At 43.9% G+C, this 22,125-nt stretch overlaps 2 protein-coding genes across 2 annotated transcripts; both read right to left on the bottom strand.

Annotated features, from left to right (window-relative positions):
• Positions 1–254: 254 nt before the first annotated feature.
• Positions 255–5,008, bottom strand: LOC137881400 (E3 ubiquitin-protein ligase TRIM39-like). Its single transcript, XM_068723327.1, has 2 exons — positions 4,939–5,008; positions 255–2,277 (listed from the first exon to the last, which is right to left on the bottom strand). The coding sequence occupies exon 2, from the start codon at positions 2,266–2,268 to the stop codon at positions 619–621; it is 1,650 nt and encodes a 549-aa protein (XP_068579428.1). The 5' UTR covers positions 2,269–2,277; positions 4,939–5,008; the 3' UTR covers positions 255–618.
• Positions 5,009–9,767: 4,759 nt separating this feature from the next.
• LOC137881905 (E3 ubiquitin/ISG15 ligase TRIM25-like) lies at positions 9,768–11,440 on the bottom strand. Its single transcript, XM_068724095.1, has 2 exons — positions 10,628–11,440; positions 9,768–9,989 (listed from the first exon to the last, which is right to left on the bottom strand). The coding sequence occupies exons 1-2, from the start codon at positions 11,438–11,440 to the stop codon at positions 9,768–9,770; spliced, it is 1,035 nt and encodes a 344-aa protein (XP_068580196.1).
• Positions 11,441–22,125: the final 10,685 nt, after the last annotated feature.

Genomic DNA, 22,125 nt, shown 5'->3' with positions numbered 1-22,125 from the left:
GTGTTGGCAACGCTGTGCGAGGAGAAGCGTGACAAACTTTCGGGATATGATTATTATTATTATTAAGCCCGATGGATTATATACAATGTGCTTTGGCACAGGCAGTTTTACTGCCTTGTGCTACAAAGCCACACTGAATAAAGTACGTTCATCAGACAACATGAACACTTTATTTAGCTTCTGTTTATTTAGAAAGAACATCAAATGTCTTTTGTCTTATTTATAAACTGTTCTTTAGTAATTTGTTCCAGAATGCAAACCATCTTATAAACAATGATCAGATGATAAAGTGATTTAATTTAGTATTCAGACATTAAAGGAACGTGCAAAAGCTTCTTATTTCAGAGTACATTGTGTTTTCATGATTCAACAATCTTAAAGGCAGGTAATGTAGTTATTACAATACTTTATACTACATCAGATGTATTAGACAGTTTGGTAAAATCTGTGATGTAGTAAGAAGAAATGTGACACATCAAAGAAAAACAATTACAGAAACAAACGGAGAAAAAAACACAATCAGAATATGAAAAAAGCCAACAATGTATAGACTACATCATCAATAAATCTACATGTATTTTATTAAATGATCTTTCTGTTGAAAATCTGATTGTTGTTCTACCCGATGTGATCGACAGGAGTGATGATCAGAGGGAATGAGTTTTTATTCCAAAGCAACCCCATGAATGACTGGAAGGAATAACCTGGACTAAAGATTGGGTAGAGTTTCTCAGTGAAGCAGCAGCCAGTAAAGGAGTAGATAAGATCTGCAGAACCAACGTCATAAAAGGAAACCAGACCCTTCTCATAATCCACAAACACCCCCATTTCGTCAGGCTGAGACTTCAGAGAAAGACAGATATCAGGGCCAGCACGAGCTTTGTACTCATTCTCACTCAAACATATCGTCCAGTAACCATTCTCAGGGCTCTCTGTGTTTTCTCCCTTCCTGTTGATCGACTCTCTGACCACTCCTAAAGACCACTCAGTCTTTCCTTTAACCTGAACCTCGTAGTAAAATCTTCCTGAAGAGAAACTCTGCTTTGCTAAGACACTTTTAGATCTATCAAGTCTCTTTGGGTTGTCTGGGTGATGTGTCCATTCGTCACCATCATGTACTTGTTTTCCATCATCAGACAGGACAAGGGTGGGATGTGCTGTATGAGGATCAAGTGTCACATCCACTGCAGACTGCTGGACCCTCTTCAGCTTGGCCTCAGCGAGCAGCTTCTTCATCTGTTTACTGAGCGTCTCCTGGAGCTGATTTGCAGCTCTCCTCACAGTCTTCTGATTTAGTGGCTGGACTTTGACTCCCGTCCAATCCTTAGTGGGTGGAGCAGTGTTCAGGGTCCTGAAGCTCTGGAGGAAGTGGAGGTGGTCTTCAGAGCGTGAGAGCTGCTCCACCTCAGTTCTTCTCTTCTTCAGCTTAGAGGTTTCCTGTTCCAGCTCTTTGATGAAGCCTTCAGCCTGTTTCTTTTTCTTTCTCTGCTTCTTTTTGATCGTGTCGATGAGCTCGGCCTGGCTTCTCTCAACAGACTCCTTCAGAGCGGTGAAGACCTGAATACCATCTGCTAACACTTTGTCTGCATCTTCCTCACTGAGCTCCACTGAGTGTTTGATCTCCTGAATCTTCACTCGCCTCTTCTGGATCATCTGCTGAACTTCAGCCTCCAGCTCGGCCTTCTTTCCTTCAGATTCTTCTTTCAGAGGAACAACATCATGGTTCTTGTGGTCTGAAATAGTGCAGAGCATGCAGACACACATCTGGTCGGTCTTACAGAACAGCTCCAGCAGTTTATCGTGCTCCATACACATCCTGCCTTCCAGGTTCTCCACAGGGTCGATCAGCTGATGTCTTTTCAGACCTGACGTTGTCAGATGAGGCTCCAGGTGAGTCTCACAGTAGGAGACCAGACACACCAGGCAGGACTTCAGGGCCTTCAGTTTGGTTCCAGTGCAGACGTCACAGGGAACTTCTCCTGGTTTGGCAGCTTGTTGCTCTGAGCTGCTGCTGCTGGCTTTCTGTTGAGCTGACTGTCTGAACTGAGCAGCCATCTCAGAGATGAAGGTATTGACCTGAAGCACAGGTTTTGTGTAGAAAATCATGATACAGTTTGGACACTGATAGCGGACATTATCCAAGTGTTGAGTGATGCAGGTTTTACAGAAGTTGTGTCCACATGGTATGGTGACTGGATCAGTGAACACATCCAGACAGATGGAGCACAGAAACTGATCTTCAGTCAGCAGACAGCTGGCAGCAGACATATCTACACTCTGAGGACAACAAGAGTGACAAAAACAATCTGTTATTACATATCTTTTGATTATTTGTTGATTAAAATAAAATAAAATCTGTAGAATATAAGGAGAGTCACTCAGAATTATGTTATTGTTTTGAATCCAACTGAGATCCAAATTTACTGAGGAAATGGCGCAATGCAAATAACTGCTGTGTTCATCAAAGGAAGTTCAGTCACAGTCTGCGTGTTTCCAGCAGCTGATTTACAAATGATTTGCAGCTCATCATGCAGTCACATCCTGCTCTGTGTTGCAAGTGAAGGAGAGCTCAGACCTTCAGTCAGTCGTGGTATTTCCATGATTCTCCCAAGCTCAGAGAATAAGTGATAACATGGTGATCTTCAGGGCTGCACGGTGGTGTGGTGGCTAACTCTGTCACCTCACCGGGTTAGTTTTCATGTTAGTCAGCGTTTGCTTGTTCATCCGGCTTTAATAACAACATACGCCTACTCTAAATATAATTATTTGCATTGACCTAAAAAAAACTTGTGTTGATTTTGATTGATGGTCGAGTTCCAATTTAAGTTTAATGAACACACATGTTTAGATCTGGCAGCGCGTTACTAGCAGCTATTAAAATGTATTATTCATATTATTCAAATTATTAATATCAATAGATTATGAATATAGATAAATCATGAATGGGCACCACCCTGTACCAATAACGAAACTGTGGATTCAGTAGTGTTCAGTCAAAATGTCAACAGTTAAAGTACCATTCCACATTCAGAGTGAACAGTGAAGGTTCAGTAAGCATTTACGAGACCTAGATCTAAGACGTTGTCTGTGCTCTTCGTTTTGGCCGTCAGTGGTGTTCAGCTTGAGGTCTTTGCTGTTTGCTTGTAGCCCTGCAGCCTCATTTGTCCTGAACTTCAAGCTCAGAGCTTTAGGGCTGAATCAAATGTCTTTATTGCAAAGCTTTGACTGAGGGTTTGAGACAATTACAGAGAGAGAGAGAGAGAGAGAGAAAGAGAGGAAGAGAAGTTATACTATTGCACTTGCTTTTTTTGTAAGGTATTCATAATAATAATTAGAATGTTAAAGTTATGCATTTCAGGTCCCAATGTCTTTACCTCCTGCAAAGCGAGTCGCAGTAAAACTTATCATCTTGGTGATGTCATGGCCGTGTCACAGGGACTCCCACAGGGTTCCCATCAGGTCTCCTCTAGTGGGGCACCAGTGACACTCAGGTGAGATTTGCAGAAGTAATGCAGTTTTTACAATACTTTATACTACATCAGATGTATTAGTCAGTTTGGTGAAATTGGTGTCTGGCGCTGCTACCTACACGTTCTAAACAGGTAGAGACAGAAAGAGACGGAAAGGCTAGCAGGCCCGTAGCCTTCAGAGAAAAGAGGTCTAGATTCTCGGTCCCGGTTGTCCGGTCGCCCCCTGTGGATGCCCCTGCGCAGTCTCTAACCCGGGCTCACCTTATCTTGTCTCTGACTTGAGGAGTCCCGGGAGAGTCTGTAATGTAACAGTAACATTTCCAGGTAAATGTTGTACTACAACTCATCCGTCTGAAGTAGAAGTACACAGTCAGTAGTATGCGGTTGAGTTGCATATCTTCTAAATGTTTACACCTGGTCTGAGCACCTGTCTGGGATGATGTCATGACAACAGGAAGGTTGGAAGAGATGACATCACTATGAGTCACTAACATCATGCGTTCATGTCTGTCTCTTTTATGACTGGAGCATTTGACTCTTAGCTGCTTGTTAGTTATTCTAATAATAGTATAAACTAAATACATAAGTAAAACAATGATAAACCAATCTGATGTCTTCAGCATTGCAGTGAAAACATCCCAACACATCTGGTTCTTATTTATATCATTTAAATAAGAAAAACAATTTAAACCCCCAAAACACAAAGCGCACTGAAGTCAGATTGTAGGAATTAAATGTGATGTGATGACGCCTCTCACACATTTAATGTCACTTCATATCACGTGTTACTTTGCACGTCTGAATCCTCTTTATCATGAACTCTCAAAGCAGCAGTATTATTTGTGCTGATCAGTCACAACTACTACAATGCTTGGTGTTCAGTGTGTGGTTGAATGTGGGCGTGTTGAGGCTGAACCATGAGGCTGATCTGTTTTGACAAGTTTGATTTTTTTTTTTTGGCTGTGCACCATTTCCTTCTTTTGTGCACACGTACACTTTAAGTATGGATCCTACACACTTCATAAATGAGACATATTATTACACTATATACATCATTTCTCTCCACAACCCCCACGGTCACCAGGTGGACCTCAGCTAAACATTTGTCCAGTGGAACTTCCTGTCCGAGTAGTTCTGAGGTTTGATGTCACATCAGATATGATCAGCTGAACTGCGTCACAAAGACAGACAGCAGGAACTACACAAACAGTGACATTGAGAAAAAAAGGCTTTGAACTTTAAGGATATTTACCAGATTGTGTCACAGCTTGTTGTAACACGTCAAACTTCTGTCTTTACAGGTCATTAAAGTCAAGAGATAAAATCAGATACGCAACATTTAAGCTACACTAGTTAGCTTCTAGCAGGCCCAGTTTATCTGATGTTACTTACGTTTCTTGGCTACAGTATTGGTTTCTCTCTTGAACTACATGTTGACTACATTTGGACTGTAGAACAGTGTACTCACCAGAGTTTGTGTTGTTGAGAAGAAGCTGCTGGATTCAGTTGAATGTTTCTTTAGAGAGAGACAAAGAGATTCTGCAGTCGCTCAAACAAACCTTCACTTATATTTGAGGAACTCTGACTCTGCAACTCTCCTCTGTCAGAGTTGCTCCGCCTCTCAGAGTATCAGATTGTACATTAGTAACTCTGGTTTGGACATCCCAGGTTCTTGATACCTCACTCTGTGGGCGTGTCTAACCTGACGTACTGCATATGCCTCAGGGGAACAAGGCTTACGAGAAGAGGCGTTGGCTTGAAGTGATGTTGTTTTCTTTCATAGCTATCCTGGCATCCTGGCAACCTGGCGGACTAAGTGGCTCTCCACCCATTGACAGTGGGTGGGGCCAGCTAAGCCTTGGTGGCATCTTACATCTTGGCCGTGGCGGACCGTACATTTTATACCTGGGCCTTCTGTGCTGTCCTACTACACTTGAGCCATCTCCTAATAAGCTCATTATGATGCCACAGCTATGGTTATTTGTTTCTAGGGTGTAATAATACACATATTAATATTAAACCGTTCGGTATGAGGCTTAAGAACCGAACAATACGTTTGAATAATACTAGTGCATTTGGAAAATGCAGAAGCTTGAATTGTGGGAAATATAATGTTTTCGGTGGACTGCGCTCACGTAACAAACAGGCTCTGTGACCTCTGAACCCGGAACAATAACAAAAAACAGCTGAGGCTGTGTGTCATCAGGGGGGCTAAGCTAACTAGATTAGCGGGGAAACAACAGCCCAAACAGATTCAACTGTCCGGACAATAACCCCGCGCATAACGGGATGCTTCGGAATTAACGGACAATACATATAGTCCAAATCAATGTAATTAACATTACATTACATTACATTAACATTACATTACAGTCATTTAGCAGATGCTTTTATCCAAAGCGACTTACAATAAGTGCATCAACATTGGTAATCAAAAGAACTACTAGTCACCAGAAGTCATAAGTACATTTCCTTTTCCAAACAAGCATCTAAGAGCATGAAGCAGAGCATAACTCAGAGCCAAAGTACAGAAACAAGAGAAACAGTTAGTGCTATAAGTAATACGAATACAATAAGTGCAACAAGCTAGTATGAAAACAATAAGTGCTGAGTGGAAGGCTCAGGGTAGCACTTCCTGAAGAGGTGGGTCTTCAGCCTGATGAAAGATGGGCAGCGACTCCGCTGTCCTGACGTCAGTGGGGAGTTCATTCCACCACTGTGGGGCCAGGACAGAAAACAGACGTGACCGGGTCGATCGGCCGCCAGGACCTCTGAGCGACGGGGCGACCGATCGCCCCGAGGCAGCAGAGAGAAGTGGTCGGGCGGGGGTGTAAGGCTTGACCATGGTCTGGAGATAGGAAGGAGCTGTTCCACTCAGGTCTCTCCAAACGTTTTCAAAAGCACGTAGCTTGTGCTGTCCTGTCCTGTAGCTGCCTTGGTTAGCGTAGCATAGCTCCAAACAGCTCCAAACACCAAGAGCTCAGTTGCAAATGAAACTCATTCTTAGCCATAAAATGTGCAACGCTTCTCCACCGCTGTCATTCAGAAACACCGTTCATGCAAATCCTTCTCCATGCCGGATCAGGGCTGCTAGCTGTGGACTTGACCGACCCTTTGATACGATGTCCAGCTTTTCTGGAAATGTCCTTCTCCAGAAATCTGTTTAAAAACGCAAAAAATGTCATGACAATGTCATAACTTCTTACATATGTTTCAACTTGAACTCTTACTAAACACTAAGATCTCCTAGCTAGCTTTCTGATTGGATAAGAGCTCTCCTTCTACTTCTACTCTCTCCCCAAACACATCTGAGACTGCACTGAGTTTTGAAAACCCACCTTTTCAAAACTGCTTTTAATGTGTGACCATTATTGTGTGTTTTATGTTTTTTATAGTGTATAGCTTTTATATATGATGATTTTAATGTAAAGTGTCTTTGAGTACTATGAAAAGCACTCGATAAATAAAATGTATTATTATTATTATTATTATTATTATTATTATTACTTAAAACAAGCTGCACTGGAAGCAGAGCAACGGAGGAAGACAGGAGCTGTGCAATGAGAAAATAAGCTAATGGAAAAATTATTAAATTATAAAATAGCTATAACTTTGTGATTCTGTTTAGGCCAGCAGAGAAGGCTTAGCTGGCCCTGACGGCCCACCACTGCATCTTGGCCATGAGTGTGTAATAGTGTATATTTGTACATAGTTAGCTTAAAGAAACTTAAAGGTTAATGATCTGGACAGGATTTACACAGAAGTATTTAGATATTATATAGAACTAGATAAGCTACAATAAAAAAGAAATAACTTTAGTCTGAGTTTTACTTAAAGCTACTACATTTCATTCAATCGACCTTAGAAGCCTAGAAGACATTATTCAACATCTGAAGTCATCCTCCTGCTGCTTGGATATTCTACACACGTTTTCAAAAATATTTCAAGCTGCTTGACCACTGATCTTTTACAAATTGTAAACACATCTCTTCTCTCAGGTGTCTTCCCACAAGCCCTAAAAACTGCAGTTATTAAACCACTCCTAAAGAAGGCTAATTTAGACTCCGCTACGATGAAAAATTATAGGCCAATATCAAACCTCCCATTTTTAAGTAAAATAATTGAAAAAGCATTTTTTCAACAACTGAACAACTTCTTAGCTGTAAATAACAGTTTTGATGTCTTCCAGTCAGGCTTTCGACAGCACCACAGTACTGAGACTACATCCACAGACAATGGCAGAACTTCAGTCTTAGTATTACTAGATCTCAGTGCTGCATTCAACACGGTCGACCATGATATACTACTAGAAAGACTAAAAATCTGGGTGGGACTCTCTGGCACAGCACTTAACTGGTTTGAATCCTACTTGAAGGACAGAGAATACTTTGTGTCTGTAGCTAATTACACATCAGAGCTGATTAAATGACATGTGGTGTTCCCCAAGGTTCAATACTGGGGCCTCTTCTGTTCAACATCTACATGCTTCCACTAGCTCAGATTATGGAAAACAACAAAGTGTGTTGGGCTGCTAAATGCATTGAACAAATCAACGACTGGATGTGCCAGAATTTTCTTCAATTAAACATAGATAAAACAGAAGTCATTCTTTTTGGTACCAAGGACGAAAGATTGAAAGTCAGCGCTGAGCTTCAATCACTGATGTTAAAAACCACAAACAAAGCCAGAAACCTAGGTGTAGTTATGGATTCAGACCTCAACCTGAACAGCCACATCAAGACAATCACAAAACCAGCCTACTATCACCTGAAGAACATATCAAGGACTAAAGGACTTATGTCTCAACTTGTCCATCATTTGTCTTCAGTAGACTGGACTACTGTAACGGTGTGTTCACAGGTCTCTGTACAAAGTCAATCAGAAAGCTGCAGCTCGAGTCCTCACTAAGACCAAGAAAGTGGATCACATCACTCCAGTTCTGAGGTCTTTGCACTGGCTTCCTGTCCAACAAAGACTTGACTTTAAGATCCTGCTGTTGGTTTATAAAGCACTGAATGGTTTAGGGCCAAAATACATCTCTGATCTGCTGCTACCCTATGAACCATCCTGACCCCTCAGGTGGTCTGGGACCGGTCTACTTTCTGTTCCCAGAGTCAGAACTAAACATGGAGAAGCAGCGTTCAGTTCTTCTGCTCCACATAACTGGAACAAAGTCCCAGAAAGCTGCAGGTCTGCAGAGACCCTCAGCTCCTTTAAATCCAGACTGAAGACTGTTATGTTTGCTGCCTTTGATTGAACCAGATTCAAGGATATTAATCCATTTCCTGCATTTCTGCATTATTACTATTGTATTTTATTTCTTACGCTGCTTTTTAGTGTTTTAATGACCGTTGTTAATGTTTCAATCAATGTTCTTAATTGTTTTTAAATCTCCTTTTCTTTTGCCTTATGTTTTGATGTTTTTAATGGTTTTATGTGAAGCACTTTGAATTACCTCATTGATGAAATGTGCTGTAGAAATAAACTTGCCTTGCCTTACTAACTAAGAAGCTCTCAGACTGCAGAGAGTCAGAGCTGAGTGGGTCACATATTAGTTCTTGATGTTCTCTATGTGTTGGACCACAGACACACCTAGTGGACTAAAATGAGAGCATGTCTTCATATGAACACAGGCTGCAGTTTGTCATGAACTCCTCTAGAGGGCGTCCTCCCATCTCTCTGACTCTCTACTAACTAGTAGTCCTGGTTTAAAGTCATGAACAACACTACATTATGTTACACTACCAACCATCTAATATGTGATGTTGTGCTGGAGCTCGTCAGCTCAAGATGATTTTGAGGTGATTATGAATACCATCAATGTTTTATTCAACGTGATATTAATCAACAATAAAGTACCTTCCTCAGACAACATGGACACTTTATTTAGCTTCTGTTTATTTAGGAAGATCATCAAATGACTTTTGTCTTATTTATAAACTGTTCTTCAGTCATGTATTCCAGAATGCAAAGCTTCTTATAAACAATGATCAGATGATAAAGTAATTTCATTTGGTATTCAGACATTAAAGGAACGTGCAAAAGCTTCTTATTTCAGAGTACATTGTGTTTTCATGATTCAACAATCTTAAAGTCAGTTATTACAATACTTTATACTACATCAGATGTATTAGTCAGTTTGGTCAAATCTGTGTTGTAGTAAGAAGAAATGTGACACATCAAAGAAAAACAATTACAGAAAAAAACACATTGAAAAAACAATGTAGTAACTACATCATCAATAAATCTACATGTATTCTATTAAATGATCTTTCTGTTGAAAATCAAGTGTTTGTTCTACTCAGTGTGACTGACAGGAGAGATGATCAGAGGGGAGTTCATCATAAAATCCCAGAATGATTCCCTACTACTCCCATGATTGAAACAGAAGATTGGGTAGAGTTTCTCAGTGAACCAGCAGTCAGTAAAGGAGTAGATAAGATCTGCAGCATCAACGTCATAGAAGGAGACCAGACCCTCCTCATAATCCACAAACACCCCCACCTTCTGAGGCTGAGACTTCAGAGAGAGAAGGATATCAGGGTCATCAAGAGCTTTGTACTCATTCTCACACAAACAACTTATCATCCAGAATCCATTTTGAGGGCTCATTGTGTTTCTTCCCTTCCTGTTGATCGACTCTCTGACCACTCCTAAATCCCAGTTAGTCTTCCCTTGAACCTGAACCTCGTAGTAAAATCTTTCTGAAGAGAAACTCTGCTTTGATAAAACACTTTTAGATCTATCAAATCTCTTTGGATTGTCTGGGAGATCCTGCTCTTCATCACTTTGTTTAACTTGTTTCCCATCATCAGAGAGGAGGAGTTTACGGTGTGCTGTATCAAGGATACAGGAGGATCAAGAGTCACATCCACTGCAGACTGCTGGACCCTCTTCAGCTTGGCCTCAAACAGCTTCTTCATCTGTTTACTGAGCGTCTCCTCCAGCTGATTCACAGCTCTCCTCACAGTCCCCTCATATGAAGGTAGACTGACTCTGACTCCTGTCCAGTTCTTGGTGGGTGGAGCAGTGTTCAGGGTCCTGAAGCTCTGGAGGAGGTGGAGGTGGTCTTCAGAGCGTGAGAGCTGCTCCACCTCAGTGCTTCTCTTCTTCAGCTCAGAGATTTCCTGTTCCAGCTCTTTGATGAAGCCTTCAGCCTGTTTCTCTGTCTTTCTCTGCTTCTCTTTGATCTTGTCGATGGGCTCGGTCTGGCTTCTCTCAACAGACTTCATCAGAGCGGTGAAGACCTGAACACCATCTGCTATCTCTCTGTCTGCATCTTCCTCACTGAGCTCCACTGAGTGTTTGATCTCCTGAATCTTCAGTCGTCTCTTCTGGATCATCTGCTGAACTTCAGCCTCAGTCTTTTCCAGCTCGGCCTTCATTCCTTCAGATTCTTCTTTCAGAGGAACAACATCATGGTTCTTGTGGTACAGAACAGTGCAGAGCATGCAGACACACATCTGGTTGGTCTTACAGAACAGCTCCAGCAGTTTATCGTGCTTCGTACACATCCTGCCTTCCAGGTTCTCCACAGGGTCGATCAGCTGATGTCTTTTCAGACCTGACGTTGTCAGATGAGGCTCCAGGTGAGTCTCACAGTAGGAGACCAGACACACCAGGCAGGACTTCAGGGCCTTCAGTTTGGTTCCAGTGCAGACGTCACAGGGAACTTCTCCTGGTTTGGCAGCTTGTTGCTCTGAGCTGCTGCTGCTGGCTTTCTGTTGAGCTGACTGTCTGAACTGAGCAACCATCTCAGAGATGAAGGTATTGACCAGCAGTTCAGGTCTGGTGTAGAAAAGCTTGTTACAGATTGGACACTGATTGGGGACATTAACATTCCAGTGATAAGTGATGCAGGTTTTACAGAAGTTGTGTCCATATGGTATGGTGACTGGATCAGTGAACACATCCAGACAGATGGCGCACAGAAACTGATCTTCAGTCAGCAGACAGCTGGCAGCAGACATATCTACACTCTGAGGACAACAAGAGTGAAAAAGAAATCCAACTTTTATTAATTTAATAACAGTAAATCTCTGTAAAAGACAGTAAAAGTCCTTCATTCAAATGGAGTGAAGAGTGAAAGAGAGGCTTCATCAGCACAATGTACTTAAATGTACTTAACTTCAGTTCAAGGTGGAGATTTAAATTCTAATCAGACGTTGGATAGTTTAATGAATATTAATGCTTCATAGTTTAATTGTTATTTATAAACCCCTCTTTATCATGAACTCTCAAAGCAGCAGTATTATCTGTGCTGATGAGTCACAAGTACTACAATGCTTGGTATTGTTTGTTTGTTTATTTATTTGTTTATTTATTTTGCAGGGACAATGCACACCAACAACAGTGAAACTGTAGGTGAACCAGAGTTAGCCAGAGAGGCTAGTTTTCATCTGGTGTCCCCGGCCAGATGTTTGAAGGCTGCCTCAAAATTACAAAATTTCAAATTAAATGGAATTAAAATTCATAGATAAACAGACAGTAACGTATAGATAAAACCAATACACATATAAGCAAAAGAAAAGTGTACGACACTAGAGCAGAGCAGAACAAACCACCTACAGTACAAGCACATATATAACACTGAGGCACATTAAAAAAATGGAAAATAGCAACACTGAACAAGCCAAATGCACATATAGGCGAAACAAGCAGGCAGGACAGACAGTACATCAATGCTTGCACACCTGATTGGCAACAAGCCATTTCTTAAGGCTGTGTTTGAATGTTTTGTATGTGTGTGTGTGTGTGTGTGTGTGGGTGTGTGTGTGTGTGTGTGCGTATATGTGGTGGAAGAGCATTCCACGAGTGAGCTGCCTTCACAGAGAATGTAGATTTGCTAAAAGAGCTTGACCTATGTGAAATGACACAATCACCTCTTGAAGCAGATCTAGTGAGTCTGCTGCTTTGAGCGCTTTGTTTAATAAACTAAGCGGAGGCGGGGCCTATACCATGTACAGTGTGTGGTGGAATATTAAAGTGGCCGTGCGTCATTTCCTTCTTTTGTGCACACGTACACTTTAAGTATGGATCCTACACACTTCATAAATGAGACATATTATTACACTATATACATCATTTCTCTCCACAACCCCCACGGTCACCAGGTGGACCTCAGCTAAACATTTGTCCAGTGGAACTTCCTGTCCGAGTAGTTCTGAGGTTTGATGTCACATCAGATATGATCAGCTGAACTGCGTCACAAAGACAGACAGCAGGAACTACACAAACAGTGACATTGAGGAAAAAAGGCTTTGAACTTTAAGGATATTTACCAGATTGTGTCACAGCTTGTTGTAACACGTCAAACTTCTGTCTTTACAGGTCATTAAAGTCAAGAGATAAAATCAGATACGCAACATTTAAGCTACACTAGTTAGCTTCTAGCAGGCCTAGTTTATCTGATGTTACTTATGTTTCTTGGCTACAGTTTTGGTTTCTCTCTTGAACTACATGTTGACTACATTTGGTCTGTAGAACAGTGAACTCACCAGAGTTTGTGTTGTTGAGAAGAAGCTGCTGGATTCAGTTGAATGTTTCTTTACAGAGAAACAGAGAGACTTGTCTCGACTGCAGCTCTGCTGTCACTCAGAAAAAATGTACTTTGATTTGAGGAGACGTGACTCTCAGAGTATCAGATTGTACATTAGTAACTCTGGTTTGGACATCCCAGGTTCTTGATACCTCACTCTGTGGGCGTGTCTAACCTGACGTACTGCATATGCCTCAGGGGAACAAGGCTTACGAGAAGAGGCGTTGGCTTGAAGTGATGTTGTTTTCTTTCATAGCTATCCTGGCATCCTGGCAACCTGGTGGACTAAGTGGCTCTCCACCCATTGACAGTGGGTGGGGCCAGCTAAGCCTTGGTGGCATCTTGCATCTTGGCCGTGGGCAGAGATGGGCAAAAATACATCAAAATGTATTTTGATACAAAATACAAAATACCCCTCAAATAAATGTATTAAAATAAAATACATGTATTTTGTATTTAAAATATAGGAAATACTTTTTTCTGGATTTTCCGTTTTCTCACAATTTGGTATAGCAGAGCATTCAGGTTTGGGCTATATATATACATATATATATATATATGTATATATATATATATGTGTGTGTATAATGTACACAAAGCTTTGGTGAAGCCCACAAAAAGGAAGAACAGTCACAGAATGTCAGCGTAACTAAGCAAAGTTATTAAAAGACAACTTGATTGATTATGTGTATATATATATATATATATATATATATATATATATATATATATATATATATATTTGTATTAATGGGACTTAACAGCCCATAAACTTTGGCTTTGTATCAACAAGAAAATATTGATCACATATGAATAGCATCACACATTAGGCCTATGTATACTATAAAAGCAAAATATAGAATTAAAACCAGTTGTACACAAAGAGCCTAAATACATGACTGTACTGAAACACATGGTTTCTACCCAGAGTCATCTCCGCTCCCTCTCCCCTGCTGATCTTTCCTCTTCTGTCACCTCTGCTCTCCCTGACCCTGAATCTTTCTCTCTCCTATCCCCTGATACTGCTACTGATCTTCTCCTCTCCACCCTTACTTCTTCTTTGGACAAACTCTGTCCCTTCACCTCCAGGCCTGCACGCCCAACTCCACCCGCCCCGTGGCTGTCGGACGCAGTGCGTACTGATAGACGGAGCCTAAGAGAGGCTGAGCGTAAATGGAGAAAAGGCAAACTCCCGGAGGACCTTCTGAACTTCCAAGCTCTTCTTTCCACTTTTTCCTCCTCTCTATCTACTGCTAAAGCTGCGTTCTTCCGCTCTAAAATCCTAACCTCTGCTTCCAATCCTAAAAAACTCTTTGAAACTTTCACTTCACTCCTCCAACCCCCACCCCCTCCTCCTACTTCCTCCCTTCTCCCTGATGATTTCGCCAACTTCTTTGACAAGAAGGTAAACGATATCAGATCCTCCTTCTCTCAGTCCCTCTCTCCCTGTCCAATCCTGCCCCCACAGCTCTCCCTCCCATCTCCACGCCCCATCTTACCCTATCTGGCTCCTCTCTCCCCTAACGAGGTCCTCAACCTTGTTACATCTAACCGCCCCACCACGTGCTCCCTTGACCCGATCCCTTCCCCTCTTCTTCAGTCTATTGCGACTGAACGCCTTCCTTTCCTCACCCACCTCATCAACACATCTCTTGTTTCAGGATGCTTTCCCACGGCTTTCAAGACTGCCAGAGTCACCCCCCTTCTGAAGAAACCATCACTTGACCCCTCTGATGTCAAGAACTTCAGACCGGTTTCTCTTCTACCCTTTCTATCCAAAACACTTGAACGTGCTGTCTTTAACCAACTGTCTTCCTATCTCCACCAGAACAGCCTCTTGGACCCCCACCAGTCCGGGTTCAAAGTGGGTCACTCGACAGAGACGGCCCTCCTTGCAGTGACAGAGTCGCTTCACGTCGCGAGAGCTAACTCTCTCTCCTCTGTCCTGATTCTCCTGGACTTGTCTGCGGCGTTTGACACTGTGAACCATCAAATCCTCCTCTCATCCCTCGAGGGGATGGGCGTCTCAGGCTCTGCACTCTCACTGTTTGCATCCTACCTGACGGGTCGATCCTACCAGGTGACCTGGAGGGGGGCCGTGTCGGAACCACGCATGCTGACTACGGGGGTTCCGCAAGGGTCAGTCCTGGGCCCCCTTCTCTTCTCGCTCTACACCACATCTCTGGGTTCTGTTATTCGCTCGCATGACTTCTCCTACCATTGTTATGCCGATGACACCCAGCTGGTCTTGTCATTTCCCCCCGGTGACACCCAAGTGGAGACGACACACCACCTCAAGCTCAACCTAGACAAAACTGAGCTGCTGTTCCTCCCGGGGAAGGGGAGACCTGTCCATCACCATTGATGATACCGTGGTGACGCCAACTCGGACTGCAAGGAACCTGGGTGTGACCCTGGATGACCAACTGTCATTCTCGGCAAACAGCTCATCCGTTACACGCTCCTGCAGATTCCTGCTCTACAACATCAGGAGGATTCGTCCCTTCCTGACTGACGAGACGGCGCAGGTTCTCATCCAGGCTCTTGTCATCTCCCGCCTGGACTTCTGCAACTCTCTACTCGCCGGAGCCCCGGTGTCGGCCATCAGACCTCTGGAGCTTGTCCAGAAAGCTGCAGCTCGCCTGGTGTTCAATCGCCCCAAGTTCTCCCACACAACTTCCTTTCTCCGTTCTCTACACTGGCTCCCTGTAAGAGCTCATCCAGTTTAAGACTCTGGTGCTAGAATACAGGGCAGTGAAAGGAACAGCTCCTTCCTATCTCCAGGCCACGGTCAAGCCTCACACCCCCGCCCGACCACTTGGCTCTGCTGCCTCGGGGCGATCGGTCGCCCCGTCGCTCAGAGGTCCTGGCGGCCGATCGACCCGGTCACGTCTGTTTTCTGTCCTGGCCCCACAGTGGTGGAATGAACTTCCCACTGACGTCAGGACAGCGGAGTCGCTGCCCATCTTTCATCAGGCTGAAGACCCACCTCTTCAGGAAGTGCTACCCTGAGCCTTCCACTTAGTGTAAAGCAATGCAATAGAGGCTTCGTAATCTTGGTCAGTAGGTCTTTAATGGATCACTGTGTGTCTCCTTTACATGCGTAACCCCAACTCCCGTATAAATCCCAGTATATGCGCAAGCGCATTAGACTACCGTATATGACATCTCCCCCTCTTTTGAGTGTTATGTCAATAACATCAAAGGAACAATTTAACTAAAGATGGCTATTCAAACAGCACATAGCATGAACCAAGATGAACTCAAATTAAATCAAATGGAGACATTTCAACATACACTGGTCTCTTTCCAATCAACCAACAAATAAACATTATCATGCACAACTTTTCTTTTTCTTTTTTTTTCTCCTCCCCCCCCAAAGGCCATATGATCTACACTAATCTACAGGTCAAGCCTGTCGACTTGCTTGCACACCCGTCCAGATCTGGTCACAGTCTGACCGGGTAGAGAGGTTGTGGGTGGAGCCACACTCTGACTGACAGGAACAGTCTCTAACATGGTGGCTCCGTCAGAGTGTGTGTCTGTCCCTGTGATCTCCCCGTGCACTGCTGGGATGGGCTGGGGGACCGGCTCTGGTTGGAGGTGACGGCGGTTCCGTCGCAGCTCTACTCCATGCTGCGTCCTGATGACGAAGGATCTCGGGGTGGTGCTCTCGCTTGAGATCACTGCTGGCAAAGACCATGACTTTTCATGGTCCAACTTGGAGAATACAACATCTCCTGGTCGCAGGGCAGGTAAGGGCCTGGCTCCATGACGGCGGTTGAAGTAGTGAGCCTGTTTAGCCTTTTCCCTCCCGTCCCTCTCTTTCACAGCTGTCCTGCTGGGCCATTTGGGTATGAGATTTTCCTCCAGAGTGGGGAGTGTGGTTCTGATTTTCCTCCCCATCAACAACTCGGCTGGACTGAAGCCTGTGGTGGAGCAGGGAGTGGACCTATAACTCATCAGAGCCATCACAGGATCTTCTTGTTTGAGAATTTTCTTTGCCATCTGTACGGCTCTCTCTGCGTGTCCATTGCCCTGTGGGTGGTGAGGGCTGGATGTGCAGTGCTTGAAGTCGAGCTGCCTCGCGCACTCCTTGAACTCCGCACTTGAAAATTGGGGTCCATTATCGCTCACCACCTCATCTGGAATGCCAAACCTGGCGAAGACTGTTTTCAGTCTTTGGATGACTTGTGCACTTGTTGTCGATGGCAGCTGCAGTATCTCTAGAAACCTGGAGTAATAATCCGAGATTACCAGGTAGTTGTGGTGGTTGTGCTCACAAAGGTCCATTGCAATTCTCTTCCAGGGTCGCTCCGGAAGCGGTGTGGAGATGAGAGGTTCCTTTTGTTGCGTTCTTTTCAGTTCACAGCACACCTGACATGACGTCACAAGCTTGTTTATCTCCGTAGAGAGTCCGGGCCACCACACAGATGAGCACGCTCTCTCCCTACATTTGACTAGGCCCTGGTGCCCTTCGTGAATTTTCTGAAGGATCTCACCTCTCATTGCCCTTGGCACAACAATCCTGCTTCCTCTGAGGACAAGGCCATTGTGTTCTGATAGCTCTGATTTCACTTGGACGTACTCTCTCGCGTCCATGGGCACATTGCTTAAGTGTTCAGGCCATCCTTTCTTTATGAGCTTCACAACTGACAGCAGTTCGGCGTCTGATGTTGTCGCTATTCTGATTTCATCCATCTTGCTTGTAGATGCGGGGATCCCCTCTACTACACTAGCCACGTAGCATGCCACCTCACTGTGTGTGTCTGTCTCCGCGCACGTGCTGGCCAGTGGACTGCGTGACAGGGTGTCCGCGACGATCAGAGTTTTCCCTGGAGCATACTCTGCCACTGGATTGAATCTCATGAGCCTCATGAGGAGACGCTGACATCGTATAGGTACATTGTCCAGGCTGCGGCTGTTAATGAGAGGCACCAGCGGCTTGTGGTCAGTGATTAGCTTGAACTGCTCCAGTCCATTGAGGTATCTGTCAAACTTCTCGCATGCCCACACACCAGCCAGACCTTCCTTTTCTATTTGGGCGTAGCGTGTTTCTGCTTCAGTGAGGCGTCTGGAGCAATATGCCACAGGTTTCCACTGCTCCCCGTGCAGCTGAAGGAGTACACCCCCCAATCCATAACTACTTGCGTCCGCTGACACAGCCGTGGGCTTGCTCAAGTCATAGAAAGCGAGTACTGGTGCAGTTGTCAACAGCTCCTTGATGTGTTCAAATGCTGTTTGTTGTACATGGCTCCATATCCATGTATTTTTGTCCTTCAGGAGCTCGTACAGCGGCTGTCCTACCGTTGAGAGTTCGGGGATATATCTTCCGAGATAATTCACCATTCCCAGTATTCTCCTCAACTCTTGCACGTCTGCTGGTGGTGACAGCTGCCGAATAGCTTCCACTTTGTCGGGGTCAGGCCGGATCCCGGACCGGTCAATGAGATGCCCGAGGAACCGCAGCTGACTCTGCCTGATGGAGCACTTCTCACGATTTAGCTTTAGACCAGCTGTCTCTATGCGCTGCATTACCTTCTCCAGGCGACCGTCATGCTCCTCCTCTGTGGCCCCATAGACCAGAATGTCGTCCATGAAGACCTCGACACCCTCCAGCCCCTGCAGGGTCTCCATCATCTTCCTCTGGAAGATTTCTGGTGCGCTTGTTATTCCGAATGGTAGCCGCTTGAAGTTGAATCTGCCAAATGGAGTAATGAAGGTAGTGAGCTTACAGCTGTCTGGGTGCAACGGTATCTGGAAGAACCCACTGGCGGCATCGAGCGAAGAGAAGACAGTGGCCCCACTCAGCTTTGCTGTAATCTCATCAGTAGTAGGCAGGATATACTGTTCTCTTTTCACAGCCTCATTCAGCCTCTTGAGATCAACACAGATGCGGGCTTTACCTGTGCTCTTCTTCAAGACTGGCACCATGGGTGCACACCAGTCCGTGGGCTGTGTTACCCTCTCGATGATGCCATTTCCCTCCATCCTCTGGAGCTCCTCCTTTACCTTTTGCAGCATAGGGAGAGGTACGCGTCGTGCTGTGTATACAGCATATGGTTGAGCGTTGTCTTTCAGCAGTATTCTCACCGGTTCAGTCTTTAATGTCCCATGCTCACCATATGCCCGTGGATGTCCTCTGTCGCACACCGTTTCATCCACTCTCCTCACTAGATTCATTTCCACAGACAACGGCCTGCTGAGTAGGTTATTTACAGTACATCCGCGGATGACATATGCTGTGAGTGGGTGAGCCTTTCCTTTGTAGGTCACAGTGCTCTGGATCTGTCCTATGCACTGCAGCTCGCCGCCTGGGCTGTCCAGTGGTATATCTGCAGGCTCCAGTGGTCTTTTGGGGATGAGTGAGTGGTAGGTCTCCTCGCGAATGATGTTAACATCGGCCCCTGTGTCGATTTTGAAGTCAACTGGTGTAGAGCCCACCAGCAACTCGACGGCCCATTGCTCTGGTGACCCACCTGCCTTCCTCACAGCCCCAAGAAAGTATGACCGCTGTTGCTCTGTAACCTCACTCACTGCCTTCCTGCTCCTACACACCCTACTCCAATGTCCAACTTTGTTGCATGTATTGCATGTGGATTTTCTGGCCGGGCAATTTTCATCTTTACTGTGCCACACTTTCCCACACAGTCCACATTGTCCTTTATTTTCCCCTTTTGGTTTACCGTAGTGGTTGGAGTATTTTCTGCGCTCGTGAGTAACTTCTTGTATCACCCCCGTTGTCTCTCCTTGCATGCTGACTTGCGAAGCTACCTCTTCCGACTGCCTGACTGTCTCTATGGTCAGCGCTAGCGTCAGGTCCTTCGTTAGCTGCAACTTCCGTGAGACGTCTTTGTCAAGTATTCCAACGACGATTCGGTCGCGGATATTCTCATCTCTGCTCACGCCGAATTCGCAATGCTCTGCCAGTTCGTACAAAGCCCTGATAAAAGTCTCGGCTTTCTCTCCCGGTCTTTGCATGCGCAGATGGAAACATGCACGTTCGTGTATTACATTCCTTCTCGGCACAAAGTACTCATCGAACTTTCCAAGCACCCTAACAAAATCATCTCTGTGTCCATCTTCGGTAAATGCAAACGAACGGAAGATGTTCTCCGACTCGCTTCCCATAGCGTATATCAGGCTGCTCACTTGCACGGCGCCATCTTCTTTGTCCAGCTTGGTGGCGGTTCTGAATCTCACAAAACGCTGCTTCCACTCCGGCCATTCTCCTGGTTTATCGAAGGAAAAGTTTGTCGGGGGATTGAACTTTGCCATGACTCCGTTTTCACTTCTGACACCATGTAAAGCAATGCAATAGAGGCTTCGTAATCTTGGTCAGTAGGTCTTTAATGGATCACTGTGTGTCTCCTTTACATGCGTAACCCCAACTCCCGTATAAATCCCAGTATATGCGCAAGCGCATTAGACTACCGTATATGACACTTAGCACTTATTGTATTCATACTAGCTTGTTGCACTTATTGTATTCGTATTACTTATAGCACTAACTGTTTCTCTTGTTTCTGTTCTTTGGCTCTGAGTTATGCTCTGCTTCAGGCTCTTAGATGCTTGTTTGGAAAAGGAAATGTACTTATGACTTCTGGTGACTAGTAGTTCTTTTGATTACCAATGTTGATGCACTTATTGTAAGTCGCTTTGGATAAAAGCGTCTGTTAAACACCCGTAGGTCCCCCATTTGGACGCAGAGTACATCAAAACTTAGAGAGTTTTGTGTTAAAAGTAACTGGCAGAGAACCCACGAAGAACGAATATAGTGATGTTATAGTTCTGCAGAAACCTCAGCGTCCTGGGAACAACATGAACTAGGTCACTTCTACATGAGACAAACACATCTCCCATCAGCCAAGCAAACAAATAACAAAATATCATAAATCATACTCGATATGACTGGGACAGACCGGAGAAAAAGGCTGCTACACTCCGTTAGCAACGTGCTACCTACGAACATGCAGCATGAAAAAGCACGAGCGCCTGACGGAGATTACGGACATAGTTTCCATTTCTCTCCCCGGTAAACCATCGCAGAGATATTCAGCTTCGAACACAAAAAGTCACACAGCTTTCATCGAATATTGTACTTACTTTTGGTCGAATCTCAGCGAAAAAATGGAATATCTCCTACTTCCACTTCATGTTTGTCCAGCTGCTGGTGCTCCGTGTGAATCCGTTCGATTCGTGTCTCTCCGACACTCCTCGGATTCTTGGGAGGGTTGGAAGCTCAGCAAATCAGATTTCAGAGCTGGACCTTTTTGAGCTTTATTGGCTAATAGTGCTGTCAATCATCTAGCTTTCAATTCCAGGCAAATCTATTGGCTCCTACGGTTCGAAGGATGTCTCAATGGTGAAAATCGGAGAAGGGGGGGCTGAGATACAGCCCTGAACAGAGAGTCGAAGCAGGATTTGACCTTAAACTAAATAACTAAAAAGGGCATAGAAAGAGCTTAAAACACTCAAAAAAGGTCCAATCTTCGGTCTATTGATTCAATGAACATCATGAGTGATACATAGAAGTGATATAGAGTGTTTTTGAATTTTAAAAATGCTTTTTTATTCAAATATTGGAGTATTTGATCAGTTTTCTAATTTGAAATGCTCTATATTTCATACATGTTTCACTGTATCTATGTATAGCTGTGTATATAGAGCCTATATCAGTTGTTCTAAGAGCCCAGCATATTAAAAGTCTTGGATACCCATACTTTCCAAAAAACAATACCCTAAAAGTGCTGTTTTTCAAGATCGAGCTTTTGAGTTTTCCAAGTTCTGCTGTGTTCCATCCTTATCTTATGTGAACCAGTAACATGTATTCTGATAGTTCCATGATTTTTCTCATCTCAAAAATATATTAAAAAAAAATATTATTTTTTTTATTTTTTTTTATACAATTAATTAGGTATTTCTTATCTTTATTCGAGTTGAGGCCTGCAAATAGGCCTCGTTTTTAAAAGGTTAAATGACTGTAATGTAATGTAATGAGACATGTTGTCCACCTGGCCAACTGTAGAATGTATGATATAATAAAACTAAGAATACTTTCATAATATGCCTTTTAAATAAAATAAATTGGATATTTAATGTTTTTTGTTAGCTTGA

The sequence above is a fragment of the Cebidichthys violaceus genome, unplaced genomic scaffold (genome assembly GCF_023349555.1).
Source record: "Cebidichthys violaceus isolate CVI_PGR_0920_01 unplaced genomic scaffold, fCebVio1.0.p SCAF_3, whole genome shotgun sequence".
NCBI lineage: Eukaryota > Metazoa > Chordata > Actinopteri > Perciformes > Stichaeidae > Cebidichthys > Cebidichthys violaceus.
The sequence above is the reverse complement of the archived record's forward strand: the minus strand, read 5'-3'. Positions and strand labels throughout refer to the sequence as shown.

What these genes read in the sequence shown, in the direction of transcription:
- LOC137881905 (XM_068724095.1), bottom strand. Translation starts at nt 11,440, where the DNA reads ATGTCTGCTGCCAGCTGTCTGCTGACTGAAGATCAGTTTCTGTGCGCC. An exon ending in AGAGAAAGACAGAGAAACAG is followed by an intron (nt 9,990 to 10,627) that starts GCTGAAGGCTTC and finishes CTCTCTCTGAAG; the next exon opens with TCTCAGCCTCAGAAGGTGGG.
- LOC137881400 (XM_068723327.1), bottom strand. Translation starts at nt 2,268, where the DNA reads ATGTCTGCTGCCAGCTGTCTGCTGACTGAAGATCAGTTTCTGTGCTCC.